General features: G+C 44.7%; 1 protein-coding gene across 7 annotated transcripts in view; it reads right to left on the bottom strand.

Annotated features, from left to right (window-relative positions):
• Positions 1-20499, bottom strand: part of APBA2 (amyloid beta precursor protein binding family A member 2) — a 1150852-nt gene that overhangs the window by 252441 nt on the left and 877912 nt on the right. For all 7 annotated transcript variants that reach the window (XM_069222387.1, XM_069222383.1, XM_069222388.1 and 4 more), the window contains one exon: positions 13236-13415. In XM_069222387.1, coding sequence (XP_069078488.1) covers positions 13236-13415 — 180 coding nt within the window. The remainder of the gene's footprint in view (positions 1-13235; positions 13416-20499) is intronic.

Genomic DNA, 20499 nt, shown 5'->3' on the forward strand with positions numbered 1-20499 from the left:
TTAATGAAATGTTGAAAATCATCAGTACAGTGCTTTGATTTTCACTATTGCAGCAATAATACCAATGGTGAATGGGAACATATTTGCCATTATAATTATCTGACATTAATCTACATATGTGGTAATTTAATAATATACACCTGTCTGCTAAACATCCACTATGTCACCTCTTACAATGTCTTTCCTACAATGGATTATTATTGTTGCAAGACAAAAAAAAATCACTTGAAAAGGCACAGAACGAAGGGGGCTGCATTCATACGAGCGACACAAGTGCCCTCAGCCCCTGCTTCTCAGGACTTCCAGTTCCACAGTTCCTAGTGCCAGGAGGCACTGCTTCAGCCTGAAAGGGGGTGGGGCCAACCTACAACTGCTAAAGCATGCATCGGCACTCCCGCAGCGCAGGACTTGACAAACCACAGAAGGAGGGGGGGCTGCATTCATACCAGCGACACAAGTGCCTTCAGCCCCTGGTTCACAGGACTTCCAGTCCCACAGTTCCTAGTGCCAGGAGGTGCTGCTTTGGCCTGCAAGGGGGTGGGGTTGACTGCAACACATGCATCGGCACTCCCGCAGCACGGGATGCACCCCAGGAAGGCAAAGACCGGGCCAAGGGCAGGCTCATCTGCGCCAGTCCGCAGCTGGCCGAGGCTGTGCTGGGCCACCCCCCTAACATCTCCCGAGCAAGGGTGAGTGCGCTATTTGGCAGCTTGTATATGAATTCTCCTCTGCTTCCTTTTCAACATGTGGTGTAGCATCAAGTGCAGGACTCATGGGCAAATGGAAGGGCGCAGGCAGGCCCCAGGTAGTCACCTTCCCCCTACACCTACATCAATAGATCGGATATACAGCGAGTGAGAGGGGTTGTTTCATATGCGATAGAACTGACTGAGAGGAAGCTGTCCCTGGATGTTGGGGATGGCCCCGCAATTAGACCTGCTAGCCAGCCCTCTCAATCCATCTGCTGCTGCCAACATTCCAGAGGTTATATCTAGTGTGTTAAATGGGCCTTTTGATTGAAGTTCTAATGCACCCCAGGTGGCATTCTCCTCGGATGAATGTGCACCTGAGGGCCACCAAAAAAGTAAAAAGATATAGGAGGACCTTACAGAACAAACCCCAGCACCCAAATGCCATGGATGTTATCCAACCAAAGCCTGCAGTGGATGAGCAGTCCCTGGATACAACTGGGTAAGGCCCTGTTTCTCTACGCGGGCTGGATGGCCCAACTAGTGAAAGAGGTAGCCTAGAGAGTTAATGGGATTCTCAGCATTGAACTCTCCCTATTACTGGAACGTCTTGCTATGGTTAAGCAAGCACTCAAAACCATCACAGACACTCATCTTCAATCCCAAAAGGCTACCGGCGGCGCTGGAACAGCTGGATCTGGGGCTGTGTCCAGCAATTTTACCCCACCCCAGGAGCGCCCTCCTGGATTCAGGCTAACAGAAGCCCCCATCTGGCTGCCTCCTCACCATCGTCTATGGCTGATCTGCCTACTCCAGCTGAAGGGGGCCCCAGAGGGGTGGAAGCAATGGGACAGGTAAGACTAATGGTTCTATACAAATCAAAAAGCTCCCTGTCATTAATTTGCCCCCAGCATTGTGCTCCTATGTGAATGTCTTGATGGGTGTACAAAAGCTGCGGGATGGCCAGAAAGAAACGCATGAGGAACTTGCTAATAAATGCTCACACTGGCTTTTTACAAATAAGAGACTTTATTTTAAATCTGTCCACAATGTACTATTTACAAGCAGGGTGGGGTGGATTGGCCCAGGTCGGGCAGATCGTCCTTGGGACTGTATAATTGTTAACTTCAAGGAGCCTTCAATGGTTCGTAAGCTACTTAGTGATGACACGCAGACCCAGGAAGGGGAGTCGGGAATCACCCTCCTACTACTGGGTTATTTTTACAAACCATGCATGTTTAACAGGCCACAATGGGCATTTCAATATACCTGTCCATAATCGCTTTAAGGTTTTGGAGGAAGTTGATTAACTATTTTCTGAAGAGGGGTCAGAGCTTACCCACTTGTATGGCTGGGTTAAAGCTCACGGCCTTCATGATGTATTTGATGCAATGGAGGGTAGGAGTATGTCAAGCCCTTCCCACCCCGAGGTCAACGAGAGAGGTGGAACACAAGAGTGTGATATCCATACAAGAAGTCAACCTCCAAATAAACAGCTTGCTAGTGAATTTTCAACCAACGTCAGTAGCACGAAAGGGGGTAACGCCTGAAAAAACATCCCTGGTCTCAAGGAATGCGGCCGGTCTGCATCCAAAGTTGCTAATACCAGAGTCGAATGACTTTGTAAGTGGCTTTGGCATTGCCTCCTCCAGGAAACTAGGCCCACTGAGCCGATCCATCGAACCGGCTACCAAACTTATTACGGTCCTGCTATTCCTAGCTCAAAAGGGAGGCCATTAGGAGGTTTACTCATCTGGATTAAGATTGAACTTAAAAGTACTATCAAACTCTTGCCTGTATTAAGCCATGATATCTTAGGTATCCAAGTTAAAAGCAGTGCAAATGTTTTAGTAGACATTTTTAACCCCTTCGCTGCCAGGCCTTTTCCCCCTCAGGTGCCAGGCCTTTTTTTGGCTATTTTGGGCAGTTCGCGCTTAGGCCCTCATAACTTTTTGTTCACATAAGCTACCCACAGCAAATTTGCATCCCTTTTTACAACATCCTAGCGATTCTATAGGTACCAAGAGTTTGTGGGTTCCCCTGGAGGAGACAAGAAATTAGCCAAAATACAGCAAATGTTTTTTTTTTACAAAAAATAAGTGGGAAAAAGGGCTGCAGGAGAAGGCTTTTGTTTTTTTCCCTGAAAAGGGCAAAAACAAAGGGTTTGTGGTGCTATAATTACCATCTTCCCAGCTTTCAGGAACAGACAGACTTGAATCAGAAAATCACATTTTCAACACAATTTTGGCATTTTACTTGGACATACCCCATTTTTACTATTTTTTGTGCTTTCAGCCTCCTTCCAGTTAGTGACAGAAATGGGTGTGAAACCAATGCTGGATCCTGGACAGCTAAACAGTTCTGGAAAGTAGACAAAATTCTAACTTCAGCAAGGGGTCAATTGTGTAGATCTTACAAGGTTTTCCTACAGAAAATAACAGCTGAAATTAAAACAAATTGAAATCGAGGTGAAAAGAAATTTCGCCACGTTTTACTCTGTAACTTTTTCCTACGATGTCAGATTTTCAAAAGTAATATTACCATGAAGTCCGCTGAACTTTTCTGGTTGCCGGGATATATTTGGCTTGTAGATTCATCAAGAACCCTAGGTACCCAGAGCCAATAAAAGGGCTGCACCATGCAATGGGTTTTCATTGTATACATGGTATACAGCAATTCATTTGGTGAAATATAAAGAGTGAAAAATAGGTGTCAAGGAAACCTTTGTATTTCCAAAATGGGCACAAGATAAGGTGTTGAGAAGCAGTGGTTATTTGCACACCTCTGAATTTCGGGGGGCCCATACTAGCAGGTGAATTACTGGGCATTTCTCAAATAGATGTTTTTTACACACTGTCTCACATTTGGAAGCGGAAAATGTAGAGAAAGACAAGGGGCAATAGCACTTTGTTCTACTATTCTGTGTTCCCCCAAGTCTCCCGATAAAAATGGTACCTCACTTGCGTGGGTAGGTCTAATGCCCGCGACAGGAAATGCAACATGGGCATATCACATTTTTACATTGAAATCGGACATGTTTTTTGGGAAGAGCCTAGCTGTGGATTTTGTCCTCGAACTCACCCGGCACATAGGGAAACCTACCATACCTGTGCATTTTATAAAACTAGACACCCAGGGGAATCCAGGATGGGGTGACTTGTTGCGCTGTCACCAGGTTCTGTTACCCAGAATCCTTTGCAAACCTCAAACTTTGGCCAAAAAAACACTTTTTCCTCACATTTCGGTGATAGAAAGTTCAATCTGAGAGGAGCCACAAATTTCCTTCCATCCCAAGTCCATCACTATAATGTGGGGAAAATGTGTGATTTCCATCAAAGTTGGAGGTTTACAGGGCATTGTGGGTAAGAAAATGGTGCAGGGTGCATCTGAAGCACACCACCCTAGACTCACCCAGACGTTTAGTTTTCAGATGTGTCTAGGTCTCGTAGATTTTTGTATATGGCAGCGTCCCAAAGTACAAAAAGTGCAGCCCTCACCATTCCAAGTGAGACGATTTTGAGAGTTAGTCAAGCTCTCATGGCCCAAAGGTGGAACCAATGTCCTCTTGCATGCTGTAGGATAAGATGTTTTAGTGTGCGGGGAAAGAGCTGAAAGACTGTTACCCCCTTCAGTTGGGGGTGGGGTCATAACCATGCCCATACTGGTTGGTAGCCACCAGCCCACAATTTTTTATTTTTTTTATTCTCTGGCATCTAGTAGTCTTTCTGCCCCCCTGGGGAGTGGGTCAGGGGTAATTGCCCCATCTGCCCACCAGTGGGCAGAACAACTTTGTCCCCATTTATTTGGGGTGGGGTTATGGCCATACCCCACCCTCTTTTTTAAACAAAAATGTCTTCCCTGGTGTCTGGGGGGCAGATGAGCCTTACAAAAAGAGGCTCATCTGCCCCCAAGGGGGAGAGACCCTTTCCTAAGGGGTTGCTCCTCTTGCGTGAAATTGGCACAAAAAACAAATCCTTGGTGTATAGTGGTTCCTGCCCCCCTGGGGGGCAGATTGGCCTAATAAAAATAGGCTGATCTGTCCCCAAGGTGGGCATAAATGGCCTAAAATAAATTTGCCTCCCAGTGGGGCAACCCTTGCCTAAAGAGTCGCTCCCCATCTGTAAAAAAAAAAAGAACAAAAAAACCTGGTGCCTAGTGGTTTCTGCCCCAATTGGGGCCCGATTGGCCTAAATAAATTTGTCCCCCCGGGGGGGGGCAACCCTTGCCTAAAGGGTCACTCCCCTTTTTTTAAATGGTCTAAAAAAACGAAATCCCTGGTGTCTAGTGGCTTCTGCCCCCCTGAGGGCAGAAAAGGCCTAATAAAATAATTCCTCCCCCCCCCCAGGAGCAACCTTTGCCTACGGGGTAACTCCCCTTATGAGAATAAACAAACCAAAAAATCCCTAGTGTCCAGTGGCTTCTACCCCCCCAGGGGCAGATTGGCCTAAATAATGTAGGCCGATGGGGGCAGAAAAGGCCTAATTACAAAATTGCCCCCTGCAAAGCGACCCTTGCTGAAGGGGTCGCTCCCCTTATAAAATTAGACATACAAACAAAAATCTCTGGTGTCTAGTGGCATTCCTGCAGCACGATCGCTATTGCAGGAATGCTCAGAGACATGAAAAGGGAAGGATAAGACTTTCCTGCCTTTTTCATGCCTCCCTGACCTCCCCTGCTCCCATACTGGAGAGAAACTAATCTGTTTCCCCTCAGATCATGCTGGAAGTGGGGGCACTGGGGTGGAAAGGGAAGCGATTCCCCTTCCGTCCCTGCTCATAGGAGAGGGGTGCGAGGCCTTCGGGGGGAGCACTAGAGCTCCCCCCGGGGCCCATTGCTGGACAAGGTGGTTACATCCCTGCCTGAGCTCCACCGCAGCGGACGTAACAACCTCGTCCACGGCATCCGAGGGGTTAGTGTTGAAGTTAGAGGGGTAAATGGGGGCTCCCTGTCTCCTATATTACAGTCGTTAAAAGCCAGTTTGGACATTACGCCGCCATCTCACAACTTCAGAGGCGGTCATTTCAAAACCACTTTTGAGCCCTTGGATAGGGACGACGTTAGATTTACGGCTGAAGAAGATGAACTATGGTCCATTCCACATCTGAATGGAGTTCCAGTTAAAAAGTGGTCAAGGGTGGAATTACAACTGAAGGCTCTTTCATTAGAATTTGTGTTAAGAGGTACCAACGGCAGAACTAAAAGTGACAAGCTTGGGGCTTCCACATTCCAAAGCCATAATGGTGCCAGCCGGATCAAGATGTGTTGGTTGACCTTAGGCTTTGGCACATTTTAATCAATATGGAAGTTAGGGAGACCTTAGAGAGCGATCACAATCCTCTATGTCTGTTGCTGAAACAAATGGATGCGGCTCGTGCAAGCGATTCACGTCTACCTTTCCACGCACAGGAGCTTCTTGCATACTAATAACAGGCGCTGCTTAAAATGGCACTATGTAGCTCCAAAAACTGACATACTTACAAGGATGACTGTAGAGGTACAAACAGCTACCTGTTGGTGCCTAGCACAGAGAGTTGCCCAGAGGTTGCTAGTATTCACTCAGTCCTTTTTGAGGGCATTAGGCAACACTTTGCGGCCCCGTCTGTGAGTTTGAAAAAGCAATCAAATAATTACAATAACTGGTATTTTAAGAGTTGTAGGAAGGCCAGTTCTGAGTTTGTTAAGGCCATTAAGCACTAAGAGCTAGCTGGTGTAAATAATTTGAGGAAAGTCTAAAAGAAAACCCAGATACACACCAGGAAGGCATGGGAGGAAAAAAGATGGTAAGACATAAAAGCTGCCTGGTTAAGGAAAGATTTATTTAAATTCTGGGCTCTGGTTAGCAGTGGGGGTCATGAGGCAGGATCGCTGCTCGATAATGTGATCCCTTCGTCTCAATGAGTTAACCACTTCAAAACTCTCTTCTCGGATGACTTACAGAGCCATTGGCTCTTGAAACTAGCAATCGTCCCCTTTAGGCAACAAAATATGTTTGTTCTGAGCGAGATTACACCTTCCATCAACACTATTTTGTGCAGCAAAGCACCGAGCCCAGATGGTGTCCCAGGAAATGTATTCAAATATGACAAAGAGAATTGGGCAAATACATCTTAGTGCTGGCAAATTATATTGCTGGGGCAGCCTATTGTTGCCTCCTGGAAACTCGCAGAAGTAGTGCTGATTCATAAAATAGGGGCAAGGGACTCCACGACTAATTATAGGCCAATTAATGTAATTGATGTAGTACAGAAAGTATTTTGCCGTGCAATTTTGCCCAATGACCAAGACTGGATCGAGGAACAATATATCTTAACACCCTATCAGACAGGCTTTAGGGCTAAGACAAACACTATAGACCAGGTCATCCGTTTTATGCTCTTATACTGGAAAACTGTTTTAATTGAAAAGGGTAGTCTATAGGTGGCGTTTACCGACTTTAAATCTGCATTAGACCTTGTTCTGCGACAAAAATTGTAGCGCATGCTACATGATATGGGAATGCCAGGCAACATCCTATCCATAATTATTTACCTGCACGGAGGTAATCATGCAGTTATCCGGTGGGGCAAGCAAGGCCAAAAAACTGATCCAATAAAAATTGACAAAGGCGCCCTACAGGGTTGTGTGTTAGCCCCCACTTTATTCTCACCGTTTTTGAAAGGTGTAGTCAAATTCCTCTCTATACCCCTAGTAGATGCTCCATCCATCGGTAAGTATAAAATATCAACGCTTCTTTTCGCAAATGACACATTATTGGTAGCAAAAACATCTGCAGGCCTTTAGTTTCTGCTTAAAGGATTTGAGGAATTCTGCTATCTAAGGAGGTTAGTGATTCACATGGCCATGATGAAGTTTATGGCCATAAATTCCTACAAGTTTTTCAGGGGAGGCTTTTTCTGGGTGGTGAAGCTCTTGATAAAGGTGACATTTGTGACTACCTAGATGTCAAAGTGGCAGGAAATACGTTATGACAACCCCATATTGACAAAATGGGTACTAAGCACAGGCAAATTGTTGGTGCATGGCTGCAATAGCATAGATTTTCTCTTAGTAAACTGCAAGCAGCTGCCATTGAGACATATGGTAGGAAGGCAGCAGGGTCAGTACTGTATGGGGCAGAGCTTTGGGGTTTTTCAAGCCCTGCTGACCTGACAAGGTCGGTCAGAGCATATATTTTTAAAAAAACCTTGTCCATGTGCCACCTAGCATTTGATACTGGCAGGAAATCCATTAGGGACAAGGCTCTGCCCCCTGCTTTATTGGAGGAGGCTGTTGACCACACATGAGCTAGCCTCGTATGCAGAAACATTTCAGGAGGTAGTCAGTACGGACACCTCCCATAAAGTATCTTGGTTCAGCAACATCAAGAAGCATCTCACTTCTATGGGTCTGCAAGCAGCATGGAATACTGGCTCTTTGGAACTTATTCCATCAATGTCCCAACTGAAGAAATGTTACTGGTCATGGATTGCTCAAAATGGAATAGCCTCCTGTGACAGTAGGCCTCTGTTGAATTATTTTCTGGATTTCAAGTCAGTTAGTGCCTTGGAACCCTACCTAGACATGTATTACAACATTTAGAGATAGGAAATTGTACATCCAGTTTAGACATGGTACTCTCCCCCTGAGGTCGTTTACGAAAAATGGGTGTTGAATTCTGACGCATCCATTTTATGCCTAGGCTGTAAGTCTGCAAAAGAATCCATAGCCCAAGTATTATTTTCTTGCTGTGCATATGCTCGCCCTCACTGAAGGTGGTTCAAACTGGTCACTAGGGAGTTGAGCACATGTAGCAACACATCTGCCTTGAGGATATTGAGAACTGATGCTAGTCCTTTATATGCTTGCTTAACCGATAAAATTTTAGGACAAATATGGATCATCAGGACTAAGGCTACTAAGCAATGGGAGTGGAATGTGTGATAATGCTATTCTAGAAAACGCCTATAATCCTGGGAACTGATTTTTGTCCACCCCTTGACTGATTGAGTAGGCATCAGCCATGGAGTCCATTTGCCTATTTTTAATTTTGATTGCCAAAATGTGAGCCGATTGTGTAAAGCTGCTATATTATTTTTGAGCTGTTTTTATTTATTTTAATTACATTCTACTTTGAATGATCTTATTTGCTACTGTTGCACATTATTGTATTTTTTTTACCTAGCCCATTGTGGTTCCTACATTTTGGCATTGTAAATCATCATGCTTGTTTTCATAAATTAGGTCTCTAGTTGGCAGCAGTCAACACCATTGTCCAAGTAGGGGCCACAGTACTAGCCAGGGTAAGTCACAACACAACCCAAATGATCCTGTGCTCAACCTCAGGTAGCTTGGCACTGGGCAGTCAGGCTTAACTTAGAAGGCAATGTGTAAAGTATTTGTGCAATAAATCATACAATAACACAGTGAAAATACCACAAAAATACACCACACAGGTTTAGAAAAATAGATAATATTTTTATCGGAATAAAATAAGGTTGGAACGATAAAAATCCAATGTACAAAACCCAAGTTATGCATTTTAAAGATTAAATCCCACTAAAGCGCTTAGAAACTCAATAGTTCCAACTGGGACTAGCATGATGTCATTGACGGAGTCATTCCGAATAATCCAACGCCACAGGCGCCAGTCATGGAGTCGCACAGATCCCCAAGCACAGTACCTCTGGAAACGAAGAAACAGACGTTGAACTGAGTTGTGGGGATGTAGCATCGCTGGAGCTGGTGCGGCGTCAGTCCTTTACGGCGTCTGGGGAGGTGAGGTGTTGGTTCTGTACTGCGAGGCAGGGGAGGCGAGGCATCGTTTCTGTACAGTTGCAGAGGGAGCTGGTGTGGCATTGGTGGTGAGGCATTGGTTCCTTGTGACCTGGCAGGATCAATGAATCCAGTCGGCCAAGACATGATGAGTCGACTTCGCAGTGTTGTAATTACACTGCGTGATGTCATAGGTGCCGCAGTAACATCGGACTTGCATTGCAGGCTGTGGTCATTGTGTCCAGCGAGGTCCACGGGCGGGAGCAGCTGCGATGTTGGGGCTGGAATTGCTGAAGTCATTCTTGGTATTGCTGAAGTCAGAAAACTAGCTAAAACGTTAGCTGGTGAAGTCTTTTTTGGTCCTGAAACTTCAGAACAGGAGGCAAGCTCAATCCAAGACCTTGGAGAGTACTTTTGAGGAATGAAGAGTCCTTCCAGCAAGATCCGTGGGCAGCAGGGCAACAAGCAGGGCAGTAGTCCCTCTTAGCAAAGCGGTCCAGATGAGTCCTTTGGGCAGCCAGGCAGTTCCTCCCACATTCAGGTGTCCCTCCAGATGTGTCTGATTTGGTTGGGTCAGAGATCCAGTTTATATACCCTAAAATGCCTTTGAAGTGGGGAAACTTCAAAGTGTGGTTTTGAAGTACACAATTTCCCCTTTCAGCTCAGTCCTGTCTGCTAGGATCCCTGTGGGGTGTTATCAGTCCTCTGTGTGAGGGCAGGCCAGTGGCCTTTGAAATGCAAGAGATCCCCTCCACCCTTCATTCCCAGGGAGACCTATTCAATATGAATGCAAATGTGACTGACTGTCCTTTGTTTATGGCTGTCTGGTTGGAGTGCACAAGGGGTGCTGTCAACCAGCACAGACCAGACGTGGATTGGAGACAGGGCTGTAAGTGGAGAGAAATGCCCACTTTCTAAAAATGGCATTTCTAAAATATTAATATTAAATCCAACTTCACCAGTAAGTAGGGTTTTCTGTTACCATTCTGGAAATACCAAACATGACAGGGCTACTCCTTGCAGATCAGAATCTACCACTTATAAGTATATGAGGGCAGTTCTAATGCTAGTCTATGAGAGGAGCCGGCCTCACAGTAGTGGAAAACAGATTTATGAGTTTTTCACTACCAGGACTTGTAAAACACATAAGCACATGTCCTGCGTTTTACTTACTTTGTTACCTAGGGCCTACCTTAGGGGTGACTTATGTGTAAAAAAGGGATCTCAAAGCTTGCCAAGTAGTTTTAAATGCCAAGTCGAAGTGGCAGTGAAACTGCACATACAGGCCTTGCAATGAAAGGCCTGAGTCATGGTTGAGGGGCTACTTATGTAGTTAGCACAATCAGTGCTGCAGGACTACTAGTAGCATTTAATTTACAAGCACTGGGCACATGTAGTGCACTTTACTAGAGACTTACAAGTAAATTAAATATGCCAATTGGGTATGAGCAAATGTTGGCATGTTTTTAGGGAGACAGCATGTGCACTTTAGCACTGGTAAAGTGTCCAGAGTCCTAAAGCCAACAAAAATTATGTCACAAAAAGAGGAGGAGGAACGCAAAAAGTTTGGGGTGACCCTTTAGAGAGGAACATTTTTCAACAATTGTTTTCTAGTGATCTTGGATCAGGCCTGAAAAAAACAGGAACCAAGTGTTAAAATGTTTAGAGTTTTAAGGATGGTTTTAACGTTTTATCATTTTCTCATGCCTATTCATGTGATGTATGCACTAACTGTGTGCGTTTTGTGCTTTCAAAGCACATGTTACAGAAATAAAGCTCTGAAACAGACACTAAAATCCAGTCAAACACAAATAACTGAAATGGCATTATCAACACCTTGCAAAGCTTTTATTTGCGTACTATATGACTCGCAGTTTATGCTTTCTGAGCCACTGTTTCTGAAAGTTTAACATGTATTTAAATTTAGCTTGGAATCAAAGGCTGTAATTCGATAAAAAAAATAGGTAACAATTTTTCTGAGCAGTGAACCAAAATAGGTCTTGTCCGGGCCCCAAATATCGTTAAAATGGCATAGTGCGAACATGCGTCATTTGTATTGTTAACTGTAGCTCCAAGAGGCAGAGTCCTCTCCCCCTTAACTCAAATTCAAACTTTTGAATTTTTTTATTTGTTGATTTGCTGCATCTCCTTTCAATTTATTGTTATTTTAATAGCCAATAGCCATGGTCAGAAGTATCACCTTCACAATACCCATTTCATACACACGCACTACTGCACTCACTCTTTGCTGCCAGTACTAACTACTTCAAACCCCACTCTCGGATGCAGTCATTTACTCACCACTACACTCATATCTCTCTACATACTTATTGTTTCACATATTCCTATACGGACTCATTTGTTGCATCTATCATTCACTTTTTTTACGTTCATGCCTTCAGTCTTCCAATCACTCCCTCATTTTTCTACTCATTCACTAGTTCACAAATTCATTCCTGGACCCTCTAGCAGTCATTGCTCTACTCGCTCGTTCACTGCTACACTAACTCATTAACCCAGTCCTGTGCATTCTTCCTGGTACCCACTCATTCACTCCTGCAATCATTTACTCTTGTACACTAAAGCATTAATTAATTCAGATGTACTCACAAAATCACTCCTGTATTCCAGGCAGGACTCCAATGAGTGCATGCATGGAAGACGGTTGAAACTGAGTCAGCATCTTCAGACAAAAATACCCGTACTCACCCATCCATTCATTCACTGGTTAGCTGATTTGCTCATCCACCCATGTAAACACTAAAATCACCTGTCAATGTAGAAGCACTTAGAAAAATAAAATATCACACCTACTGGCTTTGTCAAAGCTTGTTCTCTGATGCATTTTAGGCGATGTCTTTTTTCATCGTCAGAGTCTGAAGAAGTCCTATGGTTCTTCCTATTTTTCTATCTTTTTCTGGAGTCACCCTTAGATCTGTTTTTTAACATCAGCACGTTTCCGAATTATTTTTTGACGTGGTGGGAATTGAAATAGGGACTCATGGTTTCAAGGTGTTCTTTGTCAGAGCTTTGCACAGCTTCTTCTAACCACTTTTAGATTTTAAAATATCTCTTTGTCGCCCATACCGCTCAGGCCCAAGCAGGTAAAAATTAGACCATCAGGCTGTGCTCCGTAGAGATAAGAGAGATAGCACTTAAAGTGGTATGGTACTACGAAGGGGCGAGCAACAGGGAAGCCCACTGGCTAGGGAATGATAGTCGCCTTTACACTTAATTTGGACCAACCATCAACCCTTTCTCAACACTCACTTTTTTCAGTGCATTGGCCCCAATAACATTATCTGACTCTCGTGCATCAGTTTGCCCGCATCCTAATTAGCGACTATATATAAAAAGATGCCGGGCACCCCTGACGACTGTTCCTATGCCCTCTAATTTGTATACAAGGGAGAGCTGCTCACAGGTAGCTGGAGACCTACCAGTAGATCGCGAGCTACTCATTGGAGAAGCGCGGGCAATACATACAGTTTTATGGACAGTCTAATGCGCTTTCTCAGGGTGCTGACATAACAGTGCGCAGAGTATGTTTGTAAAAAAAAAAAAATAGATCAGCAGCATTTTTATTACATAACATTCCTATCTTCTTATTTCAGGAGAAAATAAATTTTTCCTATGAAATGATTGCACATATTACAGAAAGAAATCCGAATCTGAAGGCATACTCTTGTGCAATAGTCAGTGTGGCAAAATGTCAATAGACTAACCCTCTCATTACAGGAGTAAACATTGCAAAAGGATAATTAACTTGATTATTAAGTGATTACTCTACTTTACCTCTTTGCAGTTCTCTGAATTTGAGAAGTGTATTAGGTCATCGTTATACATTTCTTGGGTGTTTATGATATCGCTGTATTCCTTTTGACTGAGATCTTCAGGGTTAATTCCATTGGCTCGGAGAAATTCCTGATATGCCACACTGAAAGCCTGGCCAATGGACTGAGCTATCAGCTGGGCCTGTAAAATAAAAGAGAGTCATTTTAAAAATAAAGATCCAATTAAACAATAACTGCTGGAGGAGTGGGAATGAGTTGTGGTAAGGTTAGGTCCATTTGTATTGTGTTAGGCCTGATTCTGGTAGTTATCTTTTGTACATTTAAAATATTTTGGCATAGGCATTCGTCAGCAAATTCTGTGTGGGAAACAGATTTTCATAATATAACTCAAGGAGACATGAGTTGAAGACCTAACTTTTCTGTGTTTTTTGTGAAAGGGTAAAACATTTAAGACAGTCTGTAGGAAAGCACAGGCACTTCTCATCAAATGGTGTTTTAAAGTTGGAGGGATGTTCACAAACAAACAAGTTAAAGGAGCCAAATCTTGGCAATGCAGAGCACACGTGAAATGCAAATGCTGAACCTTCTGACTCCCCCAGGAGCTGATGATCTATGACCTAGCCAAGGGCATTTGCTTCGGAGGATATGCCTTTCCTCTCCTTTACCCCTTGACCCCCTCCATAATGACACCGTGGAAAGGATCATCTTTCACCATGCACATTGCTGAAAACTTCCTGCAATATTAATGTGATTTTAAACTGAAAATGTGTTTTGATTTTCATTTTTTTATTATGGTACAATCTTCTTTAAATATGTTTTGTAGAAAATATGACAAATGATCCATTTTAAATCATAAAACAAGGATTTATTTAACTGAATGCGGCAAGCACAACAACCATCTGTAATAGGCTTAAATAATGACCCAAAGAGCTTGTTTATTATTTATTTATGTGCTACAAATATTTCCAGGATGAACCTCTTAGAAGGGGGGTAGGGACACAGGGACTTCAGAAACGTTACAGATAGTTTCCATTCTGTCGCCACATTGCACAAATAGAGGTCATTTCTAAAATGTGTTTTGTTACTGGAATATAACTTCTCGCTTCCATCTCTTGTATAAGGCACTGCGTTTGAAATGTCACACATAAGCACACTAAAAACATGTATATGTGACAAGTGAATAATCTGAAGGCGTGGCCGCTATGCAATCAGCCGGCACAGGGTAAAGTATATATTATTTGTATTTTAATGATTTGAGTGCCTTGCTGCAGTGCTCTGTCTCATGGCGTTGTCGGCCTGTTGGCGCCCACTGTGTAGTTTGGGTTTGATTGGTTCTCTCTATGCTCCTGTCTTTCCATGTGTCATCTGAGCCAGAATCTCCTTATCTATGTCCCCTTCTCTCGCTATTATTGTTCTGGATGCTACCTGTCTGTGCGCATTCTGTGTCTCTGTTTTAGGCCTCTCACTCTGTTATATGCTTTGCCTGTCTAGTACTTCCTGTTATTTCTGTCTTTGCATATAGTGTCCGCCTCTTGAGCTCTTTATGACTGTGCTTTACCTGCCTCTCTGCCTGTCTGCTGGGCTCCCCTTCCCTTTTGTCTCTTAACAGCCTGTTCTCCTTTCATGCACTCGGTGCCCCTTCTGTCGTTCTGGCCCCCCTCTGCCTTATTCTGCTTCCCAGGAGGGCTCTGAGAGAAAGCAGAGCAGTGAAACTGTAAACTTCACACTACTCACCCGTTAGGGTCTCAAGGTGCTGTACGCATACCGCTGTGGAACCCCTCCTGACTTTTCCCTGTGAGACACCCACTCCTGGACTGCACCAGGGTAAAGCCAGGCATCCAAGCGCTGTGAGGGCTGTTGTGGAGATTAAGCAAGCTATTGCCCAGAGTTACAGAGTGGGACCCATTAATTAGATTAGGCACCGAGGAGAGAATTATCTGGTCCAAGGGAATTGAGCCCAAGACCTGCCAAGGTGGGAATTGAACCCTGGTCCAAGGACAGATCTCTGCATCACTGGTTTACCACTCTAACCATTGTGCCACACTTCTCAAGTGAGAGAGAGAAGAGCAGGACCCTTTCCTTCTCTTTGTCCCCTCTCTCTCTCAGTCCCTTCCTGATTTATGTGCTCTTCTTACTATTAGGCATTCCCTTTGTCACCAAGGCAAGCTGCTGACACCTTCCAAAGAAAAGACATAAAGAGGTGCAGCTTTAGTATCAAAAGTAGACAGATAATAACAGGCTTTAAAATGTGTCTATCTTTTTATTACTCTTTGTTAGACTTTTCATCCTTGGCGTGGTCTCCCTTAACTTTTTGCCTCTGTTCCCCAGGTTGTTGATGTGTGCTGGACTCTGATTTTACTGTTTTTGTTACTCTGGGCACTTTACCAGTGCTAAAGTGCAAGTGCTCCTGTTTAAAATGTGTACGTAATTGGTTCTCCATGATTGGCATATTTGTTTTACTGTTAAGTCCCTAGTAAAGTGCACTAGAGGTGCCCAGGGCCTGTAAATCAAATGTTACTAGTGGGCCTGCAGCACTGGTTGTGCCACCCACACAAGTAACCCGGTAATCATGTCTCAGACCTGCCACTGCAGTAGCTGTAAGTGTATTTTTACACTGTAAATTCGACTTGGCAAGTGTACCCACTTGCCAGGCCTAAACCTTCCCTTTTCTTACATGTAAGGCACCCCTAAGGTAGGCCCTAGGTAGCCCCAAGGGCAGGGTGCAGTGTATGGATAAGGTAGGACATATAGTAATGTGGTTTATATGTCCTGACAGTGAAATACTGCCAATTTCGTTTTTCACTGTTTCAAGGCCTGTCTCTCTCATAGGATAATATGGGGGCTACCTTTAAATATGATTAAAGTGTAGATTCCCCTAGAGAGTAGATGGACATGTGGAGTTTGGGGTCCCTGAACTCACAATTAAAAAATACATCTTTTAGTAAAGTTGATTTTAAGATTGTGCGTTTGAAAATGCCACTTTTAGAAAGTGAGCATTTTCTTGCTTAAACCATTCTGTGACTCTGCCTTGTTTGTGGATTCCCTGTTGGGGTCAGTTTGACAGTTGGGTTGTTTTTCACCTCGCACTAGACAGTGACACAAAGGGGGCTGGGGTGTAACCTGCATTTCCTGATTAGCCATCTCTGCTAGGAGGGAGGGGTGGAGTGGTCACTCTCATCTGAAAGGACTGTGCCTGCCTCTGACAATGCCGGCTCCAACCCCCTGGTGTGTGTCTGAGGCCTTGCCTGGGCAAGGCAGGATTTCACAAGTAGGTGTGAGTCCCCTTTGAAGAAAGGTGACTTCAAAGACTAAAATGGGTATAAGAAGGGCACCCAAATCTACAGACTTGAGAAACACTTCTGGAACCAAGAGGAACCTCTGCCTGGAGAAGAGCGGATAGCTGTGGAAGAAGTGCTGCCCTGCCTGTGACTGTGCTTTGTGGAGCTTTCCTGCAGTGCTGCTTCTGCCAGAGTAAGAGGGCAAAGACTGGACTTTGTGTGCCTTCCATCTTGTGAAGAAATCTCCAAGGGCTTGAGTTAGAGCTTGCCTCCTGTTGTTTGAAGTCTCAGGGACAGCAAAGACTTCTCTCTGCCAGCACCTGGGGTCTCTGGAGAGACTCCTTCTCTGACAAGTGGTGCCCTATCCAGTCCCTGGGCCCTTGAAAGGAAAGCTGGTGAAAATCCAAGGAAATCGACTTCGGACGACGCCGGACCGACGCCATTGCTGAATCCGGTAAAGCCGCCTGCACCAGACGTCGTGACCTTCGCTGGAACACGACGCTCTTCGCAGGCCCGACGCCGCAGCAGCCCCGCTGAAGTCCGCGACTCCGTGGAAGTCGCCGCACCACGTCGTGACCGACGCCGCTCGAAGTGCACGGATTCAACCTTTCGCACAGACGCCGCGATCCCCGACTTCGCGCATCGGCTTGTTTTCACTCTTCACCAAAGGTACTGCACTTGGGGGTCTACACGACTCCGTGTCCGGCGCCGCTGGTGTCTGCTTGTTGGGAACGACTCCGTCACGATGCCGTGTTATCATCTCATCGAAGCATTTTTGTTTCTAAGCGCTATTTTTTAGTTTAATCTTTAAAAATTCATAACTTGACTTGTGAATGTCGGATTTTTGTCGTTTTGGTCTTGTTTTGTTTAGATAAATATTTCCTATTATTCTAAACCGGTGTTGTGTCATTTTGTAGTGTTTTCATTAAGTTAGTGTGTGTGTTGGTACAAATACTTTACACCTAGCACTATGAAGTTAAGCCTACTGCTCTGCCAAGCTACCAAGTGGGTAAGCAGGGGTTAGCTGAGGATGATTCTCTTTTACTCTGACTAGAGTGAGGGTCCTTGCTTGAACAGGGGGTAACCTGACTGTCAACCAAAGACCCCATTTCTAACACTCTTCTAAAGTGTATCAGTCATCTTATTTAAAATGCTAAGCTAAATATTAAAATAGATGGGTCTGGTGGTGGGGGGAGCATCATGGACAAGGGACAGGCCATATCAATAATGTACAGCTCATACCTCCTAGTTACCGCCTGCTGTGGGCTCATACGGATGTCATCTGTACAGCTACCTCCACGTGGTCCTCTTTACTGGGATTAGAGGGTGGGTATGAAGGTTGTGTGTATTTTGTGGGGGTGTGAGCTGCTCAGGGCTAGATAAAGACTCACAAAATGCAGATGTAGGCCAAGGTCGTAGCATCTCTGAGGTAAGACCACGAGAAAAGGGCTGACAGAATTGCTTTGTGTGTGGATTCAGCCACTGGCAGAGGGTACTGAAAGGCAGACTTGAAGTGCACTGCACAGCTGACTGTGGAATTGGCGGATTAGCAGAAAATTGGCAGTAATACAGGACCGTCAGACCAAACATCCAGAGGGAATATAGCAGGATAGCACTTAGGTGTGTTGGTGGAGCTGTGTTGGAGTCTCAGTAAAAGAACGAAGAGCAGAGGGTGCTGTGGGGCCGGATTACAGGTGCACTGGCAGAACTAGGATCTGACAGGGTCATGGCAGGACAACACAAAGGTGTGCTGGCAGAGCTGTGTGTGAGTCTCAGTAAAGGAATGAAGAGCAGAGGGCGCTGTGGGGCCAGATTGGGGTGCACTGCCAGACCCGTGTGAGGCTATCAGTACAGGTGCACTGGCAGAGCTAGGATCTGACAGGGACATGGCAGGACAACACAAAGGTGTGCTCGCAGAGTTGTGTGTGAGTCTCGGTAATGCAATGAAGAGCAGAAGGAGGTGTGGGACAGGATTGGAGAGCACTGGCAGACCTGTGTGAGAGTATCACTGGCAGAATTAGGATCTGGAGGGAGCACAACAGGACGGCAGTAAGGTGTGCTGGCTGAGCTGTGTGTGAAGCTCAGTAAAGGAATAAATGAAGAGCAGATGTTGTTGTGGGGCAAGACTGGGGTTCACCTCCAAAGCAGTATTTGTTGGAGTGCAGTAGTAGTAGGGGATACACAGGCACTGTGTATGAAGAACAGTGTATGTCTCAGGTCATGAAGAACAGTCTTTTCTGTAGAAGAAGGCTAAATTACACTGGCAGAGCGGTGGGTGTGTCAGTGCAGGAACAGCAGTGGGTGCCTAGTTGGGCCCAACCTATGTGTTGATTCCAGTCCTGAATAGCAGTTTGTGCTGTAAGACAGGATTAAAGTACAGTTTGTGAACTGTGCCGTGGTTCATGATTGAGGTGAAATGGTGTAGGCGTGTGTGGTCTCAGAAATAAAACAATGAAAGTGTTCTGGAGTTGGAATCTTTTCCTAAGTTAGCAGTGGAACCCGAGTTAAAATTGTGGGGAAACCCCAAAATGCTGGACAATGCAAGAAGAGCATACACCTTTGAGTACTGAGAATCCCAATGAAGCTATACAGAGCGATCTTTGAGAGTGAGCAGGAGAGGTGCTGTCTGGGCTCTTGGACATACTGGAGTAAAGATGCATGAGGGAGTGTTTTGTGCCTCTACGGTCCCTTCAAAACAGAGATGGCTTTAAACAAATCAGTAGAAACTGTAATGGTTTAGTCTGCAGGGTGGAGAGATTGAACATTGTGAGAAGCGGTGAAGAGTAAAGCAGTGATATCGGTAAAGTTGCTTACTGCATTTTCTGGACCTGCACCCGACCACATTTGCCAGGAAAAAGAACTACTGAGTATGAAGCAGGATTTGGCAGTGAACGCATGCCAAACATCAGTGGTATATCACTTGATCGTGATGGTGGAGTAAAAGGCAAGACATTCCAATTTTTGCAAGTATACTCTTGAAGAGTCTGAAAGAGCATCCTGAATGACCCACTAATGATGCATCCTATGGTCTCCCCTGGAAGCTGGGAGAGGTGGCTCTTTCTCACTCTGCAGTGCTTGCGGCCCTGGGCACTCTTTCTCAGGAATGGGGGAATTAGGTTTCGATGTTTATCTGATATATACTTAGGGTTATTTATTCTGCCTTCCTTTGTCCCTACTAGTGCTTCTGTGCCACTATGGTAGTAGTTTTGTTCTATCATCAGAAGTTAAAGCAGTTATCTGTGTATGTTCAGAAGTTAGCTGTGATCTTGGAAGAGCACTTTTCTGACTAGTTTCTGGCCGCCATGGTTGAGTAATTTTTCCGATTTATGTTCATCCTGCTAATACGCCGATTTTACATACAAATATGTGTTGTAGAAGGTATATACAGACAATGTTCTTGTCAGTAAGGAAAAATAAGTTTAGGAAATACCTTCCCGTGATATTCCAAACAGCATATTCTTGGGTGTCCTGCTCCTAACTGTACATGTAACGCTTCCATGTGTGCACTGTTCATCCTAGTATATTCCTCCTGCTCTGATTTTACAATTGTGTGCCTACATCATAAGTCCTACAACGAGGAGATGCTTCTGTTCCCAAAGTGAGCCATATTTATTTCTGAATCAGTTCTAGACTCTGTGCAGTAATGGCTGATGTTTAGTTCTGATTTTGATGTGAGTGGCGCTGTGGCACAAGTGTGGGGTGGTAAGAGGGTTTCATTGCACAGGATGAGGGTTGAATTTGTTGTGTTTTAAATACATGTGTTTAGGTACTCGTAGTCGATTTGAAGGTTTTTTCCCACATGCAATAAGCATATTTTTCAATGAACTTGTACATATTTTGTGAATTTTTCTGGGTGGTCACATGCATGAAAAGTGTGTGTGTGGTATGCACTCTTACACAAAGGTCTTGTGTGACACCCTGTTAAAGTATTTTCCAGACAGTTTCTAAAGTCAGACGTGAATGTTGCTAGCACACCTACTGCAGCCT

This window comes from Pleurodeles waltl, chromosome 3_1 (genome assembly GCF_031143425.1).
Source record: "Pleurodeles waltl isolate 20211129_DDA chromosome 3_1, aPleWal1.hap1.20221129, whole genome shotgun sequence".
In the NCBI taxonomy this organism is placed as follows: Eukaryota; Metazoa; Chordata; class Amphibia; order Caudata; family Salamandridae; genus Pleurodeles; species Pleurodeles waltl.